General features: G+C 38.3%; 1 protein-coding gene across 1 annotated transcript; it reads right to left on the bottom strand.

The window, feature by feature from the left end:
- Positions 1-123: 123 nt before the first annotated feature.
- WDR48 (WD repeat domain 48) lies at positions 124-26,884 on the bottom strand. Its single transcript, XM_032687171.1, has 19 exons — positions 26,794-26,884; positions 18,511-18,651; positions 18,111-18,189; positions 17,750-17,832; positions 17,502-17,631; positions 13,831-13,919; positions 12,867-12,968; positions 12,282-12,506; positions 10,838-10,912; positions 10,394-10,496; positions 9,994-10,091; positions 9,394-9,501; positions 8,915-9,011; positions 8,346-8,441; positions 6,176-6,281; positions 4,651-4,738; positions 4,001-4,077; positions 2,740-2,932; positions 124-2,152 (listed from the first exon to the last, which is right to left on the bottom strand). Exons 1-19 carry the CDS (start codon positions 26,839-26,841, stop codon positions 2,057-2,059), a joined length of 2,034 nt encoding a protein of 677 aa, XP_032543062.1. The 5' UTR covers positions 26,842-26,884; the 3' UTR covers positions 124-2,056.
- Positions 26,885-27,257: the final 373 nt, after the last annotated feature.

Genomic DNA, 27,257 nt, shown 5'->3' with positions numbered 1-27,257 from the left:
CCATTTCTTCAGCCATTCCATTATTTGAGGCTTCGAACGACTCTGAAGCCCTTTGTAACATTCAATAGCAAAGATCAAAGCTCCAAAATTGCATCATTAATCTGGTACACAAAATGACTTGAAAACATTTTAACTAAAGCCTTTTATTCTATACAACTGTGAAACATCGTTTACCCTTCTGGCATTGCAGACTCTTCTGTCAATCTTTCCTGTTACTGTGTTTCAGGATGGTTAGAAAGGAAAAAAAAAAAAAAAAGAGAAGAAAAATTACAATCTTGGCTGGTTTAAAACAAAATTTCTGGGACCAACTCCAATGTATACAATAGGACAGGAAGACAATGAGGAAACAAACCCAAACTTAAACAGTGCCTATTGGAATAAGCATAGATCCTTGCTATTAATAAATACAAGTCAGGACAATTTATCAATAGAAGTTACAGTTCTGTTTAACCATTTAATTCACAAGTAGCGCTAAAAATGTGCAGTTACAGCACAGTTGTGTCAAACTAAGCACACGAAGAAATGGAGATTAAAAACTGAAACTGACCCTCAAAAGACAGGGAAAACATGCTAGTTTAGTTCTGAACCATGGTTTGTCTCTAAGCAATGAGTTTGTTTTGATGGGTTAAGATTGCAGAAGGGAAGGATTTGACTATTTTTTTCAAATAAAACACAATGAAAAATATTTTACCTTTTGTCTGACCAATACAATCCCAGTAATATAATTTATTGGGACTTCTTTTCAGGCCTCAACCTAAACCTTGATAGCAAGATACAGGAAGGGCAAGATCATTATGTCTCTTGAAGAGACTCCAATAACATACTGCCCCTTGAAGGCACTTGTGCTTCTGCTTCAGACAAGAGTCATTTCTACATCATTTCTCTACGAGGATTTGTAATTTGTTCTGGCTACAAATGGTTTTCTGGGATATCCCCATATTTTCTCACAAAAAGCTGAAATGCCTTTACCCCCTCCCCCCCAATAAGTTAAACCTCTATAAAAGATTACCATGAGCCTATGACAGTCACAGATTTTTAGAAATAGCAGGGAAAACGATATCTGCATAAATCTATAACAAAAGAACAACTGCATATAAAACTTCGGAAAAGAAAAATCAGTTTTTTTATCTCATGAACATGAAATCTGCAGAGAAGTTTCTAAAGTTTAACATTAAACATATTAAGTTATATTCAGAATGGTTTGAAGTTCTAACAAAATGTCACATAGTTTTGGAGAACAGTTACCAAAAATTAGACTAGTGTGTCTTTAGAACACCTAGGACACAGCGCAGGAAGTAGTTATATATATTTAAAAAAAAAAAAATCTCTAAGTTGCTGCAAAGCATGTTCACTCTATAATGATGCACAGCATCATTAGACTCACTCTGCTCTGATATTTTTCTAGTGTTCTTATCTTGCACATCAAAAGCTCTCTAAAGCAATTACAACAATTCTGAAGTTAACCCTTTGTTCACAATTAAATGGGCCAGTTCATTCAAGTATGAATTACAATACAATATGTATTTTCTGGTTTTTTTTCTTTTCCAAATTTCTTTTAGTGGCAGAAATGTTTGAGTAACCTGTGAGAAATCATTGCTGGAACTTTATGAATGGAATGTACTAAAAATACCTTCTGGGCAGTTCTCAATTACATTGTGAACACAGCAACTAATATGGCCAAACCAGTTTCATGTCGAGCATGAGCAGATGATTATATTATGTTCTGGAAAAAAAAAAACAAAAGCAAAAAGGAGGAAGCAAAAGTCTGCACTGGGTTATCATCCACTCTCTGTACACCTCACACAACTCGAACCACTCAGGGACTTCCCACCTCACTGACTGAGAGGAGGACAGACTTTAGTTTAAGTCATATGGATTTTTTTTCCTCTATATTACAGATCTATTAGTCACTTCAATTAAATGCATACTTCCCGTCCATACTGAGTCATTAGCAGTCTCATCTACCTTAGGGGTTCAGTGGGCTTCTATAGTACTACTCTTGGAACCAGTACAGTATGGTCAAGTAAATAATGAACCACTTGGGTCCGTGCTCCCCTCACGTTGATTTCTGGCGATAGTGAAGCGTCAGGTCCCCACCACTCTTCCAAATGAAGTGTTTTACAGTTCGAAGGTCCATATTCGGATCCAAAACCTAAACCAGCAAAAATTCATCTTTTACTCCATGGATCTGCTAGACTGCCAGAAATTCCCAGATAAAACACTCCCATGGGTGAACTGGTACCAAGACGAACCATGCAAATTTTTCAACCAGCGAGTAAACCTGATGCATTACTGAAAGGTTTTAGCAATGTAACATGTGACTTCGTATTGCAACCACCTCTCCAATACTTAATCTTCATGTGCTTAAATAGGCAATTTATCATTTTTGACAAATTTTGAGCACTGCTAAAAATGTAGAGTTCCGAGCATTACAAAAAACCCAAAAAACCAAACAGAATTCTGCAATTGTATTAAGTCCATTTGTTGAGTATGTAACCCTGTAAAAGCCACTAGTCAGACCAAATTAAACAGGCTCACTACAGAAATTCTTTGTTCTGGCTATCTGCAAATGTCTGAACTTGTGTCAGCTCCAAGTTAACATAATGTCGAAACATTTCCTTAGTTTTAAAGGTAGCAGATAATCTACAGCCTATTTCAAGCTCAGGATTCAAAAATTCACAACCTGTTCATTGCTAGACATTGGGTTTGATCACAGGCTAAAACATCCAAGGAACTTACCTGGTCCTGGCACAGAAGTTCAATCTTCTCCTCTGCTAGCACAGCGATGTCCTCCTCTTTTTCTTGTTCTCCTGTTTTTTCATTGTTGGAAGAGCTGGTTGTCTGAGACTCATTATCCAAGTTTATGATTTTCTCATACACGTGTTCCATCACTTTCCTCACCTGAAGCATGTCACTTGCTGACAGTCGGTCTCTAGATAAAGTGAGAGAATTTTGTAAGGAAGAAACTTGAGAAATCATATTTCTTACCCTCACAATACCTTAGTTTGTAGCAAACTATGCAAGTACACAGATAATCTCTCTATATTATAAGTTTAATAGTGAATTATCGGGATCATCCAGAATACCAGGATCATAACTGCTATTTATCCAAAGAGTCTCACAGAAAAAGAGACTCAGAAAAGTGGTAGGATATTCAAAGGATTAGATTAAAATCAAAGCTTAAATGAAGAGTATTGCACACTACCCTAACTCTTTCAATAGAAAGGCATTAGTAGAAGGTCAGAGGATATAGAATTAGAGAGCTAAGCCAGAAAATGCTGTTCACCCCACTACATTAACCAGAGGACATTCTCCTGTAATAAGCAGCAGCACTTTTTCCACAAAGGACACACAAAGCCTGTGAAACTCCTCTCTCACAAACAGTCTCTGCTGTGAAAAACTCAGTAAAATATATGGAGAAACTAGGTATTTGTGTAAACTACTGAAAATTGCTGGATATAAATGGCAGGCATACTGTCTATGACACTGAGGTCACATCAGAGTTGTTGATTTCTAACCTATACAGCTCCCAGTTACAGCTCATGTGACTGGCAGACTATCCTGCTTTTCCTACTGTCAGGTTTTGTATCTTTTCCTTTTAACAAGCTACCATTCATAGGAAACATAAAACTGTGGTTCTGAACAGAGTAACAATCCATTAGTTCCTCTGTTTTCTGATTAAGTAACACAAAAGACAGTCTCATTTCAGTAATTAGTTCTTAGACATTTCTTAGCATAAACTTGAACAACTGCCCACCAAACCCAAAAGAAACCTCTAGTTCTTTCAAATATTTTGATATAAGTCAATGCTTCAGAGTAATGCAGCTTAAATGACTAGAAAACAGAGAATTAGTTTGGTGGAGTGTTTTTTTGGTTTGGTTTGGTTTGGTTTTGTTTATTTGGTTGGGTTTTGCTTGTTTGTTTTCTTTGTTGGTGTTGGGGTTTTTTAGCATGCAGTTCTCTTTCTGCAGTTTATCAAAGTCAAACATGCATTACTTACTTTTTTAGAGTTTTTGCCCCTGATGATGAATGAGGTTGGAGGTAGAAGGGAATCTTATTGAACTTGGGCATATTTTTCTAGAAGGAAACACATTTGGAAAGTGTTAATTTAGGATGAACCGTTGTCAGCTACTATTTCCACCAGCTGGTATGTGAAGTATATTCAGCTCCTAATTATAAAAACCCATGAGAGATTCTTAATCAACATCCCCACCACAGCCAACTTCCAAATTACTCGTACTCCTGAGACACTTCAATTTAGATGATGCACAGATCATTGAGCTTTTGAATATAAATTATCAGTTATTTCAGAGGCAATTAGATATATCAAAAGACAGCAGCAATATGATGTGTATTCTCTGTTCCTGAGCTCCTCACTTGAAAATTATACCAATTATGCACAGGGCTTTGAAATCTTTTTCTAAGACTTTATGTCTGAAAAAAGTGAGCAAAAATACATTAACTGGACACATGAAAAAAATCATGAATCTCAAAGGGTCTTGAATACAGACCTCGAGGCTGCTTATTTTGAATACAAACAGAGCATAAATTCAAAATGTAATTTCAGACACTGCACAATTAAAAAAACTTGTAGTACATCTTAAAAAAAAGCCACAATAAAAAAGCAACACTTAAGCACACAACACTTACATCCACAGTGATGTCAATTACCCATTGTGGCACAGTTTCATTAAGAAGCATAGACTCGGTTTCTCCACCTGAATCCCGACATAACAACCTAAGACACACAGAAATAACCTTTGTGAACGAAAACAATTATTGTAAGTTGCATTGAAAAGCTTTCAGGAGAGGAGCTGCCCTTTTAATGGGCAGGGAGTTTGAACTTTGTTAGCAACATCTAACTTACTGGGGAAGTGATCACTTCTTTCCTGTAAAGAGGAGAGGTAGCTGTAGGAAAACAGATCCCAGAGCAAAAACAGGGAGTAGTATCCTAGGAAACCGTGGCCATGACACAGAGAAAATTTAAAAAGCTACTTTGCTCTGGATTGTGTATGTTTGTGTGTTGAAGAACGAAATTGTCAGCAGAAGGGGAAAGGCACCTGGCATAAAGCAATTCTTTTCTGCTTCAAATAAATGAGCTTTGATTTAAAGCATCTGCTAAGCCCTCACCAAATAGAAAGAATGAAACCAATTTTAAGAAATGTGCACAAACAACGATGAAACAAAACCAGATAAAATTTTATAAATTCCAGTGAGGTATTTTGTTGGAGTCCTGCAAGCCATCTTTTAGGTCCCACAAGCCTGGCTTGCTCCCTTCAATGGGGTCTTCCCAGAGTTCTCCCAGGAAGAAGCTGTGTAAGAGCTAAGATCCACCAGTATAGAATGGAGGCAAAGATTAAGCCTCAGGTACAATTTAAATACATTGATACTGCAGCAAAAAAAAGTCAGTTTACAAAGCTGGAATTGCTTTCCTTGTTTTACTGACCTGTTCATGGACTGAAAGTTACATCATTTTTGGGCTTATTCAGCCTGGGAAACAAAATCAAAAAACCACAAATATCTCCTACCCCTTAAATTTAAAATCCACTATGTCAGTAAATATAAGATACTTCACAGTTTTTCAAAGCTCAGTATCTGTTTTGCTGCACTATTAAAGTGTATCACATATCATAATTAGGCTTTTTCAATGTAGAATGAGAAGAGTAATCAGAATATAAACATTACAACACAGAACCTGTGCTCCTACCTGCTACAGTTTAGGACCTTCTAATGGATCACTGGCTGTAATTCTGGGAGCAGAAACCAACTCTCTAGTAAGCAGGATCTCCTGGGATAAGCCATTATTTCTCAAAGACCAGCACAGCATACCCATAAGAGAAGTTCTACAAGAATGTAAATCTAGACTTTTATTCTAAACCAAAGTTCAGTTAATCAGTTTGCAGAAAGAGGGCACCCAGTGATTTCAAAGCTATGAGACACAGTTAAGAACTATACACAACTCTTACTGTTGTAAAGCCCCACACCTTGTTGATGTTCAAACTCACATACTCAGTGGGACAATGCCAAATTATCATCAACAGCTGCTTATTTTGCCTGTCAAGGGCATGTCTTGAATGTCCAGTACAGAATGGAAGCACTGCAGTTTGATAATGTTCCTGCTTGTGCAGAGAAGTGATTGTTTAGTCACTGAATTTACACTCTTGAGTTTTTATACCTGAACAAAGTGCGTCCTCCAGCCTCACCAAAAATAACTGGTGTATGTGGTGGCACTTGGAAGTATCCATTTCCCTTCTGGACTCTGTTCTCCTGCTCACCATTCACTGTTAGAAAAAGAAACCATCACAGTAGTGAGATTGCAGTAGGCCTTAAAACTGGGCATTCATAGACCAAAACGTGCCTTTTCCATCTACAGCTAATTTATTTCATAAATTAACAAAATCATACGCTTTACATAAAACAAGAAAATCCCCATTTCCAACATGCAGCAAGTGTATAAGAAGGAACAGTATAGAGTAATGAGATCAAAAAAAGGTTTGTGTAAGGCCTATTTCAAAAGCCTTTGAGAAAGGGGAAATAGAGCTCAGGAGGCAAAACCCTACTACTAGTTTTTTTCCATTTCCTTAATAGAATTCTAAGTATTGTTCAATTTGACAAATTCTAATACTAGAAATCAACTAAAGAGACTGTGCTGAGACAAGACTGTTCTTCCCTTCTCCACTGACAGTACAGAACTCTGAAGGATATTGGCTTTACTCTTCTACCTGGATTTGCCAGATGTCAAAACAGCATACTAGGAAAGCTCAGACTCACAGTTCCTTCAAGTTCCTGCATTATAAATTCTATTTATTATAGCCAGCTACAGCAGGATGGTCTTCAAACACTGAAGAACCTGATTCCATATCAGTGAACAAGATAAGATTAAAGAAAAATCAGCATTACTCATGCACCTATTGAACAGAGCAGCTTCCAGTCAGTCAGGCATCTTGAAACACAGTGTAGGAGAATTCAGATGCCTGACTTGCCCTTGGGAAAAATCACCTCCATTACACTACAGCATCTAGTTACTGTATTTGAACATGATGTTGAACTCAAGCAACATAATATATTTAGATGGCACAGTCTCATGAGATCAATGGTTCCTTAGTTTTCTAACCAGAAACATATGTAGTGAAAGAAAGGTCAGAAGTTGTATTAAGCAAAGAAACCAAAAAAAGAAAAATCTATATTAGAAGTGACAAACATGATACTGAAGTTACAGCAAGTGAAAAATCCTAGAGTTTGAAACTATAACACTTCTCTTACCAATTGAGAGGAACAGCACTGCACATATACACACATTTATGTGTGTTCCTTTATATTTTCTCTACAAAAATTTCAGTGTCCAACTTCATCTTAAGTCACTGCTCAGTGTCAGTTTCTTCATTTTTTAATTTTGAAATGAAATGAAGACTGATTTTGTATTTCTCATATCTTGTCTGGCTCTAAGCTGTAGATTGCCCATACACAACAGTATGAGAATCAGCAACTTGATCCAGAAGAGTCTGCCAAGTGCTGTAACCCTCCATGGAGATCATTTTTGAAAGAAGAAAGTAACTAACTCTTGGCACAATCTTTTGTCATAAAATGGCAAGATATTGCTGAATGTACAGTTTCCCTAATTGCATTATCTATCTATAGAAAGTAATTTCTTAATCACCAAAGACCAGACTTTTCAGTCAACTCTGATCTAGCTTGAATTGATTTCAAACTTAGGAGTTACATATTCTCTTTTATTCTGCCAAATTCTTACATTTTACATAGCTGTGCTTTTCATCTCATGCCTGATTAGGATTAGCGTTATTACCTTAAAACACCATTCTAAGGTGGTTTTCTATAGACCTACTTCACATATTATTATACCAAAGGTATGTTTTCAAATAAATCTTTCTTTTATTTTGTTCATAATACCTAGAAGAAAACTGGAATTATGTCAAGAAAATACTTGCTAATGTTGAATAACTTAGCTATTGCTCTTTGCTGTCATTATCTAGGCTGTTTCTCCTCTAAGTCAAGTGTTAGTGTGCCAGTAATTGTTCTTCATCAAGGCATCATGTTTCTGTAACTTCAGAATCATCTGAATTCTTCTATTCATCTGCTTTTTTTACAGAACTCTGGTTCTGTAAAATATTTTTGTAAAATATTTTGTAATATTTTTGCTGACGCTTTCAGAAACACAACACACTTTCTGGTGTAAAGTGAATTTAAAAGGGCTAAAAGACATTAGTCTACAATGCATATAGAGACAGGGGTAAGAGAGCAAATATGTTGTATCTGCTCAAGAAACAGAAATCAATAAACAGAAAGTATGGACAAATCCTCAAAAAGGAAAATATTAACATACTAACCATGGTTCATCTCATTTTCTTCTTCATCCATTGGATTGATATGTGTTCTAGGCCAATACTCCAGAAGTGCTTGTAGCAGAAGCCCTCCAAGGTTTACTGTCAAGACACAGTGAAGTGCAACTTCAGTTACAGAAAAAACGTTGGCAACATAATATTCTACATTTGATCTACAGTTATTTATGGGCACAGAAATCTGCTTAGCACAATCTCAGAGCTCTATGTTACAATCTTTCAGAAAAAGATGATTTTAGAATCCCTGCTGTTGGATCACTCACGTGATGTAACATTCTCTAGATTAGGTCAGTTAGTTTTTCCCTTTTGCTTCTTGAACGTTTGAAACCAAGTTAAACAGAAAACCTGAACATGACAGAAATGTTTAAGAAAAGAGTAAACAGTGTCACTGGAGAAGTCACTGCAGAATTTGATGTTAAGAAAATAAGTCCTAAAATCCAACCAGCTACTGACATAGGCATTTGAACACTTCAAAACATGCATACTGGAACTTTTCTGCTTTTTTTAAAAAAAAGGAAAAATATTATTTAGAAGTAAAAATATTATTTAAAACTTACATTTTGGATCAGAACCATCTGGACTGCTAAATCCAGCATCCTTTGCTGAAACCCAGGCTGCAAAGCAGTCACTTTCATCCAAAGTAATTGTCAACATCTGTTGGCAAAAGACAACCAGGGAGAGGAATGTAATAGTTGTTTTGGATTAAACAAGTCTATAAATTTATAATTTTGATCACACTTAACTGGGATTACAAACCAACGAATTTCTAAATGCATGGCAGCACACACTGTTTGCCAAACTGTATTAATTCATAATTGGTATTGGTGGACCACACCATGAGGGAAAAAAAATAATAAAAAAAGCTGTTATTCAGATTAAGAACAGGGGTAAAATTTGCTGTTTTACTTGAAAATAAATCTAACCCATCAGCTAAGCGACGAACATTCTTCTAAAGTTATAACAAGCTAAAAGCTTTGTGAACAAACAGTATATGAAATATGACATTAGAAAAACAGATTTAGGAGTTGCATCTCACCCCAGTTTTCAAGTCTACTGAGAACCAGTTTGGCACATACACCATTTTAAATCTCTTCTTAATTTCTTCTTCAAAGTCTACTTTCCCAAGGTCTTCAACTTTACATGCCTGTACACCAAAAAAAAAAAAAGTACAAGTTTTGAGCCATATTAACACCCAAATCTTTAACTTGACTTTCATATACATGTGGAATGATTATGGCTTCTGATCTCTCCAGGAGTACTGCAGCCCAGAAACATGAAAGTTAAAAGTTCAAACATTTCCCAAAAAATTGAACAGTAATTTATGTGGTAAGTAATTTTTGTTTCAAATCTAGCAAATTCAGATCAACTACTGCAATGGGAACAGCACTGAGTGAATTTGTGGGTGAATTCAAGGGTCTGAATTCCAGGTGAATGCAGGTGTTTGCCTCACATCAGGCAAAGACACAGAAAAGCTCAGAAATGCCCCCTCCCCTTTCCAAAGGCAAACTTTGCATAATGTCTTGACACGGAAAGAAGACTCACAGGAATCTCACACACACACAAATATATATATATAAAAAGGAAAAAATAATTAATCATCCAACAGTAGAAACTTAATCTGAAATAATATACTTACCTTCAAGACATCCCAGTATGCCACATTATTATTTGTGTCTTTGGTTAATATGTGTCTTTTGTCATTAAGAATGTGGCACTGAATAATACTAGCACCCCCTGCCAAACAAACAAGAATTAAGGTCACTACAGTCATTATTTTTTCTAATATCACATAAAATTGTGCAACATGACATGTGTACTGTTCTTTGCTTTCACTTTTTTATATAAGAATTGGATGTCACTAAGGTGTAAACACTATTTTAACTGTAACTAACACTGGATAGACAGTAACTACATTGTCTTTGCTTTAGTTCAAATCATAGTATCAAGTATCTAAAAACCTGAGTCAGTCTTAAAGTTGTGTAATTTCTGCTAATGGTACCATATTTTATAAGGTCTTCTGAAAAACAGTTGTTTACCTTTTATAACTTGGTCAGGCTGTGTACACAGGGGTGGTATGGGATTGGTACAATCATTATCATAATCTCCTGATGCTCTAAAATTATGAATTCCCTTCAAAGTCTAAAGAAAGAAACAAAATAATGACACATAATCTATAAACTCTGTTTTTATATGTAACAACTGTCAGTTCATGCTGCTATTTAGATGTTAACTGTTCAGTTCCAAGAAAGATAATTTGTTTCTAAAAGCACTATAAATAGAGAGCAAAGGAAGTAATTCAAAGCTTAATGCCTTTTGATCAATTTCAATATTAACATTTTATGATTTTTTTATAAGGAAACCTTACAGATCACAGCAAGTCACAGCCAAATTGCAAGCAATAGCCCAACAGTTCCCAAACCAAGACTGCAATTCCCAAGACTACTTAATTGAAATCACAGACTGTAAAATATATCACTTACCCATTTATTCACAGAGGATTTAGTTGTTGCAACCCAAAGTGCTGGAGGAGGATCAGCTGATCTATCAAGTTCCATCTAAATAATGAAACACAGAAACGTTCAGTCATGCTTAAATAAGTTTTCCTTTGATAATTAATATTGCTCTGTGTAGACTGGCTCCCATACTTGGAAGTATCTCAGGAATAGCACTACTTTCAGTTTACTACAGAAATACAAAGTTTAAAGGAAAAGAAACTAAGCTGAAATATCTGAAAATGCAGAGAAATTGTTTCAAATATTCAACAAATAAATTCGGGACATGGATAAGAGTAGATGCAATGTGTCTAAACAGCCCAGCATTTAAAGTTGCCTCCAGCAAGATGCAATCTTATCTAATGGATAGTTTGATAAGCACAGTATTTTCTGAACTACTTTGCATTCAGACACTTCATATGGTTAAAACGAGAACATAAGAAGTTTTGTACTAATTAACTTTATACTTTTGGCTCGGCCATTACATTTTTCAGCCAGTAATGAATGACCACAGCCAAGTTATTATAGACCCCTTCTGATCTCTGTACAGCTGACCACAGCTTTCATTTCCCATTTTGAACTACAATTTCCCAGATTGTTACTTTTTCAGAACTAAATTAATATATCCAAGATTGGATTTGAACACAGCCAGAGTTCACTCACAAGGAAAGCCAGACTGCTTGTATCTGTAGGTATCTGTTTCAATTGCACCCTCCTTAAACAACTACAGGTTCCAGGGTCATCTAGTTACAGACAACAAAAAAATCCAAAAAGCAGCCTCTTCAAAAGACTCAGACTTGTGCATGTAGTTTTCTCCAAGAACACATCAAGTTTTGGTGTTCAAAAAACCCACAATTAACTTTACTCCTGGTTCCCCTGAGTACACAACAGATTCTAACACAGTCCTGTGCACATATGTTGCTGCTAAGAAAAATCTGGTTTTGTACAAAGCCTTGGCAATGCCAGCTCAGTTTCTTAAAACTGTACTAGAGCCTGATAAAACCAACTTTTCATGTCTGAAGTACTTGAATTTGCATATTTTCAGTAGTTGTTGCCAGGCATCTATCTTCTTCAGACAATTCAGCTTGAGATGCAATATGGGAGACAAAGCCAATCTACTAAGATGTGACACAGTAAATGCTTGTTACCCAACGCACATTCTTTCTATCACCTTACATCACTCAAGCCACTATTTTGTTAGATAACATGCAACTACCTTTTTACACTGTGAGGGTGATGCAGCACTGGCACAGGTTGCCCAGAGAGATTGTGAGTTGTCCACCCTTGAAAATACTCAAAATACTCAAAAGCCATCTGGACGTGGTGCTGGGCAATCAGCTCTGGTGGCCCTCCTTGAGTTGGGGGGGACAGACCTCCAGAGGCCACTTCCAGCCTCAGCCATTCGGTGACTCTCTGAATTAAACTCAATTACCTTAAGAACTGGTGCTTTTTCTTCACAGATAAGCACACGGATATCAGGATTTCGTAAATCTGTACAGTAAATCTTCCTGTCTCTTCCTCCTGAATAAACATGAGTGAAGGCTTCATTGACCTGCAGAGCCCAAACACCCTCATCATGGACTCGATATGTGGCTATGCACCTCTGCTGCCCAAGCGACCACAGGCGGATAGTCCCATCAGAGCTGCCTGAAAGACACTGAGCAACAACCACCATACTTCAATCAAGCAGGTATTTAAGTCTCTTAAAATACTGTCTTTTCCATGAAAAGCTTTGATAATTCTCATGGTCATATTTTTCCATTCAGATGGTGCCAAACAAAGACTGGCAAATAACAAGGCTAGTCACAGTTTTATGTAAACAACCCCCTCCATACCTAGATGAACCTGTAATAAAACACAACCTTCACCCAACAGTTTCCCTCCCTTAATCACTAAATATGTGTAATACTTGTTAAACTACCTTCTGTAATCTATGACATAAAACAATTATATCAAAAAAGACTAATGACACTTCTGCATTCTGTAAAATGCCTTTGCCTCAGGTTAAAGCACATACCTGGGTGCCATCTCTGTTCAACAACAAAGCTTTCACATTGTCTGTGTGCCCTTTGAGTTTCATTAGTTTTGCACAAGTTCTTGGATCCCACACCCTTAGAACCTATGGAAACAGACATTGGATAACTGGAATTAATACCATTCTTCCCATCAATGTGTTTCCTCTGCAGAAATTAAGGCTTTCCAAATGAATCAATCCAAACACACAGATTACATCACTGTAACCACGTATTAGAAAAAGACAGACATTATGCAAGTCTAGTAATCAGATGTGATCTTCTCTTGATTTTAATTGAATTTATTCTGGCTTCTTCTGGCTTCTTAAGAAATAAAAGAATGGAAGCAACAGGAAACAGGATAGTGTGATGTGGGTGAAAAAGATTCTGAGAAACTTCTCAGATGATTCATTGGTGTATTCTATTTTCATTTTTACACTGTCTTGAAAATAAAATTCTCTCAATGTTAGATTAGGTAAAAAAACAACTCACAGGGATCTAAGCATGTTTCAGCTTCCTTTACAACAAAGAACAAGGGCTGTCTCTTGGGGACACTTGAACTTCATTACCTCACTTCATTTCCCACCTCCTGCAGGGATCTCACAAATTGCTGGCACTGTTTCTTTCCTACCTGCAGCAACTGCTTCAGTTTATATAATCATCTGAGTCATGTGCAAACAAAAATCAGAGCTCTTGTGGTGAAATGCAATGATTTTTGACAAAGAGAGGGTTACACAAGATGATCTGACTGTCCTCCCTATGTATGAAAGCTTTATGGATATGTGACATCCTCAGACTGAGGCAGGATTTGTATCCTATACTTGCACTCCCACTAAAAAAAAAAAGTGTTTATACTCACTATTAAAACCACAAAAGCTGCTACAGACATGACACCGAAAATGAATAAAATTGTCTCTCTATACTACACTTTGAACTGAAGTGGAATGAGCCTTACCAAATTTTGCTTACCTTTTCAGTGGACCCTGATACAATAACTGTTCCCATTTGATTCATTGCAAGGCTGTAGATTGAGTCTTTGTTCCCACTCAGGGAAGAAGCTATTTAAAAAAAAAATTACATGTTCAGTTTTAATGCTGTCATTTGATTAAAAAACCCCATACTTATTCATTCAAAACTGGCATTTTAATATCCTTTGACCCAGGAAAATAGTGCCGCTCTGGCCCATATATTGAGTTGCTTTAAAAAAAAAGAAAGACTATTGTCTGAATATTGCTAGGAAAACCCCAGCCCAATTCTTAATTTACTGGTGCATAAAAAGAAAATAACCCCTCAGATTTATGGTCACTACAGTCCTGGTGCCCTTTTGACACCAAAATTCAGTACCAAGACCATCAAGCTATTCTTGCTCAACTACTTTATTGTAGTATGATACTTTGATGTGATCTTGTAACACACAGCATTTGGATTTAAGCGCAGAGACTTTTTTCCCAAGCCAAGTAGCAGTAAAATTCTACATTTTTTTTATATTAAAGGCTCTTCTCCTAGTTCAGCAAAGATGCAGAGAAGTTACATTGCAGTGCTGCAATGTGTTACTTGAGCACGGATGCTGCCTCTGAGTTTGTGCAAACCATATGGCAGCTCTTTAGCATCACACCTACCATCAGAGTTGAGGAATTCTGTGCCATCTAGGCTAATCCACTTTTGAAGAGAGTAAAATACCAGTCCCTCAACTGAGAAAAGCACAGACACAGCAAATGAAAGTCATCTATTTAGAGAGCACAATCAAGCATTTCATTAAGCCTCAAAATCCATATGATCAGTGTGCCAAGAAGGCTGAGAACAGCAACAAACTGCATGGCCAGCAAAAATGTGAAACTTCACATAATGATTTATGTATGTCATGGAGCTGAGTTTCCAACACAGCATTTGTAACCTAATATCATAATATAATATTGCCTTTTGTCACAGTGGAGGAACTTGTGTCAGGGGAGGTTTAGGTTGGATATTGGGAAGAGGTTCTTTATCCAGAGGGTGGTTGGACACTGGAACAGGCTCCCCAGGGAAGTGGTCATAGCACCAAAACTGACAGCATTTAAGAAGCATTTGGACAACACTGTCAGACACATAGTAAGATTTTCTGAGCTTGTCCTGTGCAGAGCCAGGAGCAGAACTCCATGATCCTTGAGGGTCCCTTCCAATTCAGGATATTCTACAATTCTGTGAAGCATTATGCAGCTTTACTTCAGGGTCCTCTTAGTCACCAGTTATGGCTATCCAAATGTAAACTGTCAAATGAAATATATTACCCACAGCCAAAATTAAGTGAGAATCTTCCACTGTCCACAGAGAACAATTAAAGGCAAATTGCATAACTGAAGATTCCTGGAGGTCAGCACACTGTTCAACAATCATAATAATTCAGGAGAGGATGATAAACAGAGTTATCAAAAGCTGGATACCAGGAATGGAAGACAGAATCTTAAGTGTACAGAAGCAAAATTTATGCCATAACAAAAGCAAAGCTCAACTCCATCCTCTTCTGGAAGGGACTACTTGTCAAAAACAAAATCTCTTCGTTTGAGTTATGGCTGTGCTGACTGAGAGACTCTTTAAAAATAAGCTTCCTCTTAATGCTGTCCTGTGTACATTGCTTCCAGGCAATCAGATAGGAAATGAATGTACAAGAACAAGCTTCATCTGTAATCTCAAAAAAAAAATGATACTGTTTCAAAGGACTTGGAAAAACAGCTTCTTTGAGGACATTTACTGTGTTCTTCCCAACAGAAACACTACTATTTGAGAGCACTAAAAAGAAAGAAAAACAACTCCTCTGCTTACCTTTCCTCCCCCTCATGAAGTATTTGTGTTCTAACTCTAGAAATGCAAATTTACCCCTGTCATCTTAGAGGTAATGTCTCCACTTCCATTTGATCTTTGGCAAAAAACAAGCATCGGTTCCGCAGTACTCCTCATTCTGATTTACTTGAATCATTTAGGTTCTGTATCACTGAAGCAGTGTACAAGAAATGTTGTGGGGGGTTTTTTTATTATCTCACAACTGAGTTTTCCTGTCAGCTCACAAATAAATTCTTCCTTGAAGAACTCCATGTTCAAGTAGAATATGGAAAAACTTACCAGCAAGGTTTGGCTATAAAATAATTCTTTCAATGCAAGTAAATAAATAAATATAATGATTTTATATTTCTGGGAAATATAAAGTAAATCTCTTTAGGTATCTCCAGTTGTGTGCCATTCCAGCACTATTCTGCAGATCAACACAGCTCACTAGAAGCCATCTCTCTTCCATTGGGCTACTCAGACTTGTCAGCATCAGGCTATACTTGAATTAAAGTCCCGTAGACAGAGCAAATGCCAAACTGACAGTTCTGCCCAGCAGATGCACCTTTGGTTTCAGAAACCATCAAATCCATAAAATTAACACACCTTTCAGAATCATCCAAACACAGTAATTCAAAAAACCCCCTACAGGCCTGCCTCTTACTTACAGAACCACATATTCCTGAAATTTCTTAAGAGTATGTTGTGCCACTTCCAAATTTTAGTTTTGCAGATTTTTTTTGAATTATTCCTAACCTATGACTGAGGAAGCAACTATTCTTATTTAGAAAACCTAAGTGTGGCAGTGTGCAAGTTGATTCTGTTCTTTCCCAACACATCCATCAGATTCTGCTATGTTAAAACATCTATCAAACATTAAGTAGAAAATGAAAGAGATCAGTCACTTTGAACAAAATTTTTCCAACCTACCCAACAAGCAGCAGAGACCTCTTTCTGAAAAACACCTATTGTAAAACAGCCAATACAAACCAGAATGCCCATGACCCAGATCTATGCTATTCACTGGAGCAATCAAACCCAACTGAACCTGAATACTGGTATGATACTTCCCAGAAGAGAAACTTAATCAGCTCTACCCTGACTAGCCTAAGAAGGTGGTGTTGGAATTGCTGTATAAGGAAAGATCTCATAATTTACTATAATGCCTTTACAGGGAGAGGGAAGCAGAACAGATCACCTCCTGAAAGATCATGGTGACATTAGGAGTTAACCCTGATGAGTAGAATCTACAGACAGCTTCCCCTTGCCTCCTAGTATCTAGTGAGTTAGATCTCACCAGTCTGTTATCCTTATCAGTGCTTAGTATTACTCTGCGTGTTTTTTTAACTAATTTAACTACTAACTTCATTGTTCTGATAGAGAAATTTGATAAAGCTGTAAGTCCTGCTTTAGGAGCTGTACTGCAATGTTTTTTTTCAGCATCTATACAAACAAAAAACCAATTCCAAATTATAATACACAAAAAACATACAGACATATAATCCAAGAGAAAATTTCTGTGACAGGTTAGCTGAGAAGCAAAAAGCTTCTCCAGCTAAAGCTCTATCAAGTTTCAGAGAAACCAGCACATCACATTTCAGTAGAAGAAGTTCAAAGAGACTTGTCCTCTATTGTACATGCCATGACTGCTGGCTGCTCTAGATTTCCAGCTATTATATAACACAACAAATGCACTGATTATGTACTAAAACCACCTTAAAATTTCTTGCACATTTTTTTACGTACAGACAGAAAGAGGCATCTGTGGTTTTCAATTGATCTCACAGATTACACTACTCAATAAAATGCATTGCATTAGCCTCCCCTCCCCAGGTACCTACTTGTTACAGTGTTATTTGAGGCAGTCAGTGCTGTTAGAGTATTTACATCCCAGAGGAATATCTGTCTGTCCAGCCCAGCAGATGCTACCAGCTCCTTGTCTTTTGCATATGCCAACGCTTTCACATAATCCTACAATAAAATATATACAAGAACATGAACGGACAACATCATCCATTTGAAGTCTACATCTTAAAAATTGAAAGAATGGCAGTGATCACACACAGTATTTACAGAAAATGGTTTTCACCTTATGCGTCCTTAGTGTTGACATGCAAAATCCCTTATGTGCATTCCACACTTTAACAGTAGTATCTGAAGAAGCAGATATCACTAAATTGGAAAGAATAAAGACTAAATTTTAATGGTTTACATATAACTTTAGGGAATATTCATACTACTCTGTTTTTCAAAAAAAGATTGAAACAACCATTTATATACACATTTCAATTTTCATTAAAACGTCTGCTTACACTATTTACCAAATTTACAATATACATCACAAATTAATTTTACACGCAAAAAAAAAAGTTGGAAAATAATTTAAGCAGCAGACAATTTACTTCATACAGTCTCTGAATGCTGTAGTTCTCAAACTTTCAAATACTTACATGTTTTACCATTGCAGCAGAGCACAATGTCATTTACCCAATCTGTGTGGTGTTCCATAGATGCTATATAAGGGTCTTGCTGCAAATTAAGGAAAAAAAAGTTCATAAAATCTCATCACAAATGGAAAAGATTGTGACTATCATATCCTGTTGTAATATTTTATTCAACCTTCAAATGCATCTGAAGTTCCCTTATCCAGAGTTGTTTGAAATCACTGTTCCAGAACCTTTTTGTGACAGAACTAAACAGCAATGTAAGGCACCACAGTATGAGCAATGTTAAAATTATTTTGCTATCATAACAACTGGCAGCTGTTAAAAACCAGAATCAGATGTAGACCTGTGGAGAGCTTGCCTACCTTGGAAGAAAGGTTTAGACAGGAAGCCTCTCGTGACTGACCTTGTGCTGATTGACACTCCATATCCTTATGATGGAGTCCCGGCCTGCTGTGAAGAGTCTGTTCAACGCTGGATCCAGCTGAAGGGCATTTACCCCGTTCCGGTTGTACTTCTCCACCTCATCTCTAATCACATAGGAGACCTAGAACACAGTTGCACAAATCCAATTATGGTATTAAGGTGTTGACTTGGCCCCAAAACCCAAACATCTAATTTCATCTTTGTGAGGGTCTTGGGTAGAAAACATTAAGAGTTTTAAAAGCATTAAGTCTGCAGGTTTGAGAGTTACCAACACCACCTCAGTCATTTCCCATATTAATGGGGAAGAGTCACAGAGAAGATAGCAGCAGTGCTAGAACTGCAGCCCAAAGGATTATTTAATCATTACAACTCAAGTGTAGTTAGATCCAGAGAATTCTTAGTTCAGTTCCCTGCTTCATGTGTATATTGGGGGTGCTCTTAGAAAACACACTGCGTTTGTGTCTCACTTCCCAAGAAGGTTCCACAGTTTCTATAGCTGGGATGACAGTCTTTCTCATTCTCACAGGGGAGAGGATATGGTCACTAAGGATTAAAGCATTCAAAGACTGCAGATGCAAATTCAAGCTATTTCAGCTGTTATTATTTTTAAACCAATCTTTTAAAACCTACCTATCTGCCAATATAATAGAAAGCTCAAATTTTTACTGCTCTTTCAGATAAATGATTCCTTTAGGTTTTTTCCTTCTGTGTTTGACAGTACTGCGTGTGAAAGTTATTTTGTGGATTTGTTCAGAAACACTAAAAGGAAATTTCAGGAGACCCTGCAAAGGCCACAGCACTCTCCATTATTATGTTCAGTAAACACAGTTCTAAGGCACTGCAGTTTCTTCAGAGTTACTCCACTCACACTGTGCTGCAGTTCTCCTGATCCCCGGGTTTACACAGGGTTTATATGCATCACTCTGAGGAAAGCCTCACACTTAGGGAAAAGGAGGGGAAGCTGCCAGTTATACCTCTTCCCATATTCTGTAAACTATAATCAGAACAAGATAAAATTTCATGCTTGGTATAATCAAATCTACTCAGAGCCAGAATCATTTGGATACACAAGTACAAGTGTTTTGAACATGCTTACAAGTAGTCTTGGGCTAGAGATCTGAAAGCAATTTTTCACTCCAATAACTGTTACAGTAGTATAAAGAAAATGCTTTCCAGATCAAATCTCAGTTACACAAAACAAACCCAACAAATTAAAATATTCAGTGAGTGGTTCTTATCACTGAAGAAATATTTTTCAGCATCTCAGATTCTGTACCACGAGCGATGACAGGTCCATTTGCTGAATGTGAGCAACACCTCAACTGAACTATCCTGTCCCTGTGCAGCACAGTAAGAGAACTGATGCTTCCAGAAAGCACATGTCCAGTGCCACTCTGTTTGAGAAAGAGCTGCAGCAGCTCTACAAACTGACACAGGAGGATCAAAATTAAAAGCCTCATGAATCCTTCTGCCTTAATACTCTCCATTATCATTTCACAAGTCCTTCACTAGAGTTATTAATGTTATGTACCAATGCCCTTAAAACACTTCTTGCTCATATTCTGCCAGCCACTGACAGTCCTTGCAGAGACACAGCTCTTCCTCACAATTTTAGATTGTGTCCTAATTTCCAATACTTTCAGCTGCTCTCACCCATTCCACTCATCCATAACATTCTTGCTATCCATGCTCCACCTACACACAGCTTTGGAGACACTACTGACAGAAGACACCATTAACCACATATAACAGCTTTATGTTAAAACACTTCAAATACTTCTAAGTTTTTGGGTTTTTTTAGAGAGCAAGATGTATGTGCAACTCCTCAATTGGGTTTGAGGATATCATGCCTATACTGCTGGAAGGCACAGAGACTACTGGAGTAAAAGAATTTTACAAAGTCAAGGTTTAACATGATACAAAACACAAGGCAAAGGAATGACCACCAAACTCATGCTGCTTTCAAACTCTTTGAGGCAAGCCAATGAAAATATTCAGTTAAAAATACTGTGTGCGAGCAGATAAGACACAAATTAAAGTAATTCAAAACCTAAAGTAGATCAGATTTGATGTTAGTTAGTAGGGAGAACAATCTCTTGCTGACATACAGTGTCAGACTCAAAGTCAGCTTGGCCCTTCAGCTCTTGCTTCTTGCAACTGCTAGCAGGATATATTTTGATAAATTTTCAATTTTTGAATTTGCTCCTCTTCTGTCAGTCACCTCCCATATTTGTTATATTTTCAGGTGTAATACAGAGCTCTTGATTCCACTCATAAATAAGACTGTCACACTGTTAGTCATCCAAGCATTTTAAGGAGCTTTTTGCTCAAAATAATGTTACCTTTTTAATTTAAAGGAGTTCAAGCAAAGCAGAGCCCTTTATTCTTTTTAATAACTTCCACGCATGAATTTAGTAAAACATCTCTTGGCAAGTACTGTTTTTATTTCGAGAGAACTGGGACAAAGAGAGGAGTTATATTGTTTTAGAGTTAGCAAGTCCATCTATGCTGGATTTCAGCACCAGTTCAGCATCAAACTCAACACCATCCTTCTTCTTGGGACAAACTGGAGAAAGTAGCTGTGCTGTAACAACTGAATTAAACAAGATTAAAATCTTATTTCTTACTATTCCATTTTTTTCTGTAAATACATGACAGCTCTGATGGAAAAAAATATGGCAATACAACAAAAAAGCTTGATATAAAATTCCCCAGCAGCAACTGCTACTGTTCACAAAATTCGACCAGTTACTTTTGTCTCTGCTCAGATTTACAATTCTACAAAGTTTTATTTACCATCCACAAAGGGGTAGCTTAGTTTTCCTGACAAACTGTCTTAATAATTTAAGAAATAAGGGCAAAAAGGAAGAGAAATCCCTACTGTATAAAGAATCAGTAATGATCACTGTCTGCCTGTCACGGGAAGAAACTGTGACTGCCATTTTTCAGTGATAAAAGCGATTCTAATCCAAATTACACATGTGCTCCTTAAAATTATTTTTCTTTTTTTTTTTAAATTTCTAATACTAAAAACACAAGTAGAGAAAATTAAGATGAAAGAAACCTACTTTGTGGTCGGCAAGTTGATGGGATACCACACCAACATTTCACATGAATACTGTGATTTGAGCACTCAGGCAAGGACAAGGCAAACCACTTGTCCTGAAGAAAGTATGAATTGAAAAAGATGATTATGGCAAAAAATGAACTCTCCAACTCATATTGCAGGCCTAATGATATCCAAGAAATTGCCCACTCTTACACTGAAAAATGCTTAATGAATTTTTCTCATCCAGAATAAAAAAATGTTAAAAGGTTCACTCCTGCAAAGCAGTCATTGAGACTGAAATAAACATCTTGAATATTAACAAAACCAGAACAAGACACATGGCATATGTGGCTGAACTAAAAATAACCTCATGAGACATTTGCTGAACACCTCAAGGAACCCTTTGGAAAGAGAGATATAACACTAGAAGCATCCAGGCTTGTACTCAAACGCGTTAATTCTACATTAACACAGAGGGGAAAAGTTAAGGGATTCACAAAATCTGTTGAAATGCACAGGGAACTTAAAAAGATCAATAAAAGCAACAGCAACTTGATTTAAAAGAGCTGACACTTGTGTAAGCATGGTGGACACACCTGCCAAGGCCACTAAACTAAAAAAAAAATCAGTAAGAAGAACAGAGGAAGGTTGCTGATAATCCACATGTTCTCCTTTATATTCTTATTTGGGGGGGAAGGTCAGAAAGTGCCTTTTTTGTTTGGTTGGTTTTTGAGTGTCAGTGATTATAGAAATAAGAAATGTTAGTAACTCCGGTGAGTGTACAAACAAATACAAAATATAATGTATATATTCAAGTACGTGTGTACACAAACATATCTAAAGAACATAAAAGCAGTAAGATTTTGGCTGAGGAGAAACTGCTGTGATAAAATTCTCCTCTGCTCTGGAGCACACACATTTTATCCCTGTGTATAAGGTCCTGTGTCCTGCCTGGAAAGGGTTGTGGAGGTCACCAGGAAGTGACAGCTCTGAGCACTCAGTGGCATTTGTTCCAAGCAGGACAGGCTGGAGCACCATCACTGCTGTGCCCAGAGTCAGTGGCAAACCAGAGACAACCCTGACTGTGACACAGATCACTGGGGGTTTACTGCCACCATCCGAGAGGGACAGGATTCCTGGGAGGTGAGATATTTTAATAATGACCCAGGCCTTTGACAGCAACTCTGCTGCAGCTTTTATAAACTCCCCCACGGACAAGAATCTTTCACAGCAGCACAGCACAAACATCACAAGGGGATGGGCTCTCAGTATAAAGAGTTTATGGGATTCAGTACCCTAAATGGATCAGGATTAATCATTTTAATGACTACCTAAGAGCTCCAGAGATACAGCTTCTGTCAACAGATGCATTTCAGAACATAAAGACAAGTGAATTTCTTGTAGGACCTACAATGTATTTCTTGCCTGGATGAGTGTATCAGCTGATCTGGAGCCTTGTTACCCTTGTTACAGGACACGCCTTATAACAGATTTTACCTTCATAGATGGGTAAAATCTACTATTAAAAATACCACCACACCATCATGTGGAGGAAACACTGACCAGTGGAGCTCTGAGGACACTCATCCCTTGGTTTTAAGTGGAAAAAAAATAAATTCCACAAGACAATTACTATTGTGAACAATTTAAAAAAAAAAGATATTTTTCAAAATCACTGGAGGATTCCATGAGATATGACAGGAATTGCATTCAAAATGAGAGAAAAAGCAGTAGTCAAGTAGCAAGAAAAAAAATATCTATTGCCTTAGTATCTTGGTAGAGCATATGTATCCCTAAAAATATGGATTTTAATTAAGAACACATTATTTGAATTCTTATCAGGGTCCCCAGGCTCTAGAATAAAAGTAATGGAAGGCATTAAAAAAATCATTTTATCCTTTTACAGTGTAATCAACTTACTGGCTATTTGTTTGCTTAAGCATTTTATATGAAATAAATATAATTTATAAATATAATTTGTATATTTATTATGCATAAAATATTTAAAATAACACATATAAAATGTAGTAAGTTGAAGCAGTAGCGCATAAAGATGACCAAATCAGTGCAATGAGATCCTATAATGTTTTGGGTTAGAAGGGACCTTAAAGTTCACCTTGCTCTACTCCCCTGCCATGGGCAGGGATACCTTCCACTAGACCAGGTTGCTCAGGGTCCCATCAAGCCTGGCCTTGAACAATTCTAGGGACAGGACATGAGATCATCTTATTCTGTACAAGACTTAAAAAGTACTTAAAATTCAATAATTTTATAAGGATGCTGATCCAAAACAGTTATGGCAAAATTCCTACATGTTGTCCACGTGTTTCAAGTGTGGGGGTAAATTTATTCTGGCCAGGGAGCAAGTCTGGCAGAGCAGATACAACGTGACCCCTTAAGGGTAGCTACTTCAAGCCACCTGTTGAGAAGTGGCTTCATCTTGATTTAATTCCCAGGAGCAGATCTGAAAGTACAGCATATGGCCAACAGCAGTGTCTGACACACCTCTCCATCCTCATCCCCTTCCCAAATCAGACAACCTCAATCCTGCAGCCTTCAGACATGCCAAGCTATGCTTAAGAAACACCTGCCACTGGACATTTCAAATGCCTGGCTTCCATTTAAATAATTCAACTGCTTTCCTTTTTCTATGCACAAAATTTATTTTGAGGCCTAAAGCATCTAGTCTGATTAAATCCTTAGAAACATAAAATTATATGCAGAAAACACCCTAAACTGACTATTTTGGATGGTTTTGCTTGCCAGTAAAACTAGTGCATCCAAGATATTAATAGCTCTGATTTCCATAAACTTCATCCATCAAGTACTTTCATACCCGAGAGGTGTTTTTTGATAAAGCTTCTCATAGTCTCACATATTTGGGACAAATTTCTCCCTCTGTCCGCCTCTCCCTGAAAAGTTACACGTAGCAGCATCCTAAATGCTCAGCCACTGGGAAGCAAAATAAATTGTGAGTGGTTTTATATTTCCAGTAGCAGCTGATGGATAAAACAGCCACTTAAAATTCAAATAGATGAACAAAATCCTGTCTCTGATCGAGCAGGTGAAATAATAAGAGGGTAAGAAAAAAACCAACAGCTTCTGCTCAAGGCTTTATAAATGTTTATCATGGATTGGTTTGGGTTGGAAGAGACCTTAAAGATCATCTTGTTCTTACCCCCTGCCATGGGCAGGGACACCTTCCTCTAAACCAGGTTGCTCCAAGCTCCATCCAACCTGGCCTGGAACACTTCCAAGGATGGGGCATTCACAGCTTCTTTGGAAAACATATAACCAAAAAACTGCAGATCTAGACCTCTGGTGCACCAGTTAAGACACAGATAACTATAGCAGTACATGAAGTGGAAAAAAAAAATAGTCACATAACACAATGAGAACAGAAAAGAAGACATCATAAACCAGCACAAAACCAGCTGTAAAAATAAGCTTTTGAGCTAAGTAATGCTTAGAAAACAAATGTAGTAGTAAAAAAGGAAATAATGTGCTCTTTGATGCATGCTGCTGTCAGGGAAATACTCCATAAATAGGACTACATCAAAGAAATATCAAGGTGTAATAAAATCCCCTTCCTTAGAAGTGCAACCTGCAAAAACTTGTTTATGGCAGAGGCAATGAAGTCAATAAAGGGATATTACACTTTGGATTTTTTGTATTTTAAAAAATTTCCAAGGAATTTTCTGGTAGAGTAAGCGAATTCTTTATACAGTATTGACTGAGTGCTTCCCTTAACCACAGAAAACACTAAAGGCTCTAAGGAGGTGCACATTTCCTCCGCGTGGTAAAACTCAAAAGATGTGTTCGAAAACCAAACCCACCTCTGTTTGGAAGGATCTTAATGCTATTCCAAGCTTAATCAATATTTCATTTGATCACAGTGGAAAGATACAGCTGAAACTTGCACTTGCCACTGGGCAGCTTTGCACATTGATAAAGCATTAAATCTTTTCCATAGTGAAAGCTGTAAAAATGCCTGAAGGGCCAGTAGCATCATAAATGAGCAAAAAAGCATTGAGGACCATAAAATAAAACCATTTTAATGACTTTTACTGTTAAAGAATCTTGGCTTTTTATACACACTTTGGCAATTCCAGTCTCTAACAAGGCTACAATAATGTACCCCTAACTACACGAGCTCTCAGGGGTGCTCTACACCCTCCAGGCTGCCTATGCCAAAGGTTTCCTTTAGTAAATGCTGCTTGGAGCTGGGAAGAACAAAATTTTGAATTCTAAACAGAAAAAGTCCTGTTCCCTGCTCATGTGTGCAAAGGGCCAATGTTTAACAGAGACAAGATACGAATCAGAAGTCAAAGTAGCGGTAAGATGCAAAGCAGATCATAAAATGGTTTAGGTTGGAAGGGACTTCAAAGGTCATCTGGCACCAGCCCCCTGCCATGGGCAGGGACACCTTCCACTAGACCAGGTTGCCCACCCAACCTGGTCCTGAACACTTCAGGGATGGGGCATTCACAGCTTCTCTGGGCAACCTGTTCCAATGTCTCACCAGCCACACAGTAAAGAATTCCTTCTAACACCTAATTTACACCTACTCTCGTTCGAACTGAACCCGCTCCCCCTTGTCCTGACACTACAAGCTCTTGTTAATAATCTTGCCCATCTTTCCAGTAAATTCCCTTCAGACCTGCCAGCCTGGGCACTCCTGCTTTACCCTTGGGTTTGCTGTTCCAGACGGGCAACGCACACCCGAGGAGCTGTTCTCACCCTGCTCCAGAAGGAAACCCCTGACGCCGGATACAGCCGAGCGAGCGGCAGGAACCTGCAGCTCTGCTGCTGCTGGAAATTCACGTTACAGCTGAGGCAGGGCTGCGGGAGGGGGGGGGGGGTGAGGGTGGTGTCACAGTTCTTTCGGTTTCAACTTCACCTCCCGCTGTGCTTTGGATCAGGGCTGGTCCAGCTCTGCCTCCTGTGGGTCCCGACCCCGCCGGGCAGCGACCAGCGGCTCATCGCCCGCGGTGCCTCAGGCAGTCGCTCGCCCCCTCCGCGGCGGCCAGCGAGGCGGGGGAGCGACACCGGGGGCGTGTGGCGGTGCCTCCCCTCACCGCAGCGTTGCTGTGAAAGAGGGGGCGGCGGCGCTGCCGTGGAAACCCCCACGCCCTGACACCGCGCGGGCGCTACCGCAGCCCTGTGAGGCGCCGAGCTCTCCCCGGAGTCACCGCGGCCCCGCCGAGCCCTCACCTGCACTTTCCGGCGCCCCGCCGTGTTCTGTCGGTGATGCGCCGCCATCTTGCATGTTGACACTGTGGCGTCATGTCCGACCGGAAGTTCCGCCCCCGGGGCCACGCCCACCCGCGGCTTTTATATGAAGGCGGAGGTGTGAGCGGGGCCAAGGGGCGGGGCCAAGCGGAGAGCTGGCCACCGGTCCCGCCATGTTCCTTCAGCGCGGACCCCTCAGCCCCTCGGGGCGAGTCGGGGCGATCCTCTTTCTTCTGTTGTTCATTCAGTGTCTTTGTCCCGCTCTGTGCTGCCCCAAGCGACGCCAAAAGGCCTGTGTTGAAATAGGAAAGGGCCCACTCGAATAAAGAAAATGGGTTTTATACATCAGTAGTAATCGGATAATTTTTCAATCAGCAGTTTTGCGAATGCCAGTAATGACCAGAGAGTTTCTGTGTGGGCATGGGACAGCCTGGTTGTGTTGCCAA

The sequence above is a fragment of the Chiroxiphia lanceolata genome, chromosome 1 (assembly GCF_009829145.1).
Source record: "Chiroxiphia lanceolata isolate bChiLan1 chromosome 1, bChiLan1.pri, whole genome shotgun sequence".
Taxonomy (NCBI): Eukaryota; Metazoa; Chordata; class Aves; order Passeriformes; family Pipridae; genus Chiroxiphia; species Chiroxiphia lanceolata.
This window is presented reverse-complemented; position numbering and strand designations above follow the sequence as displayed.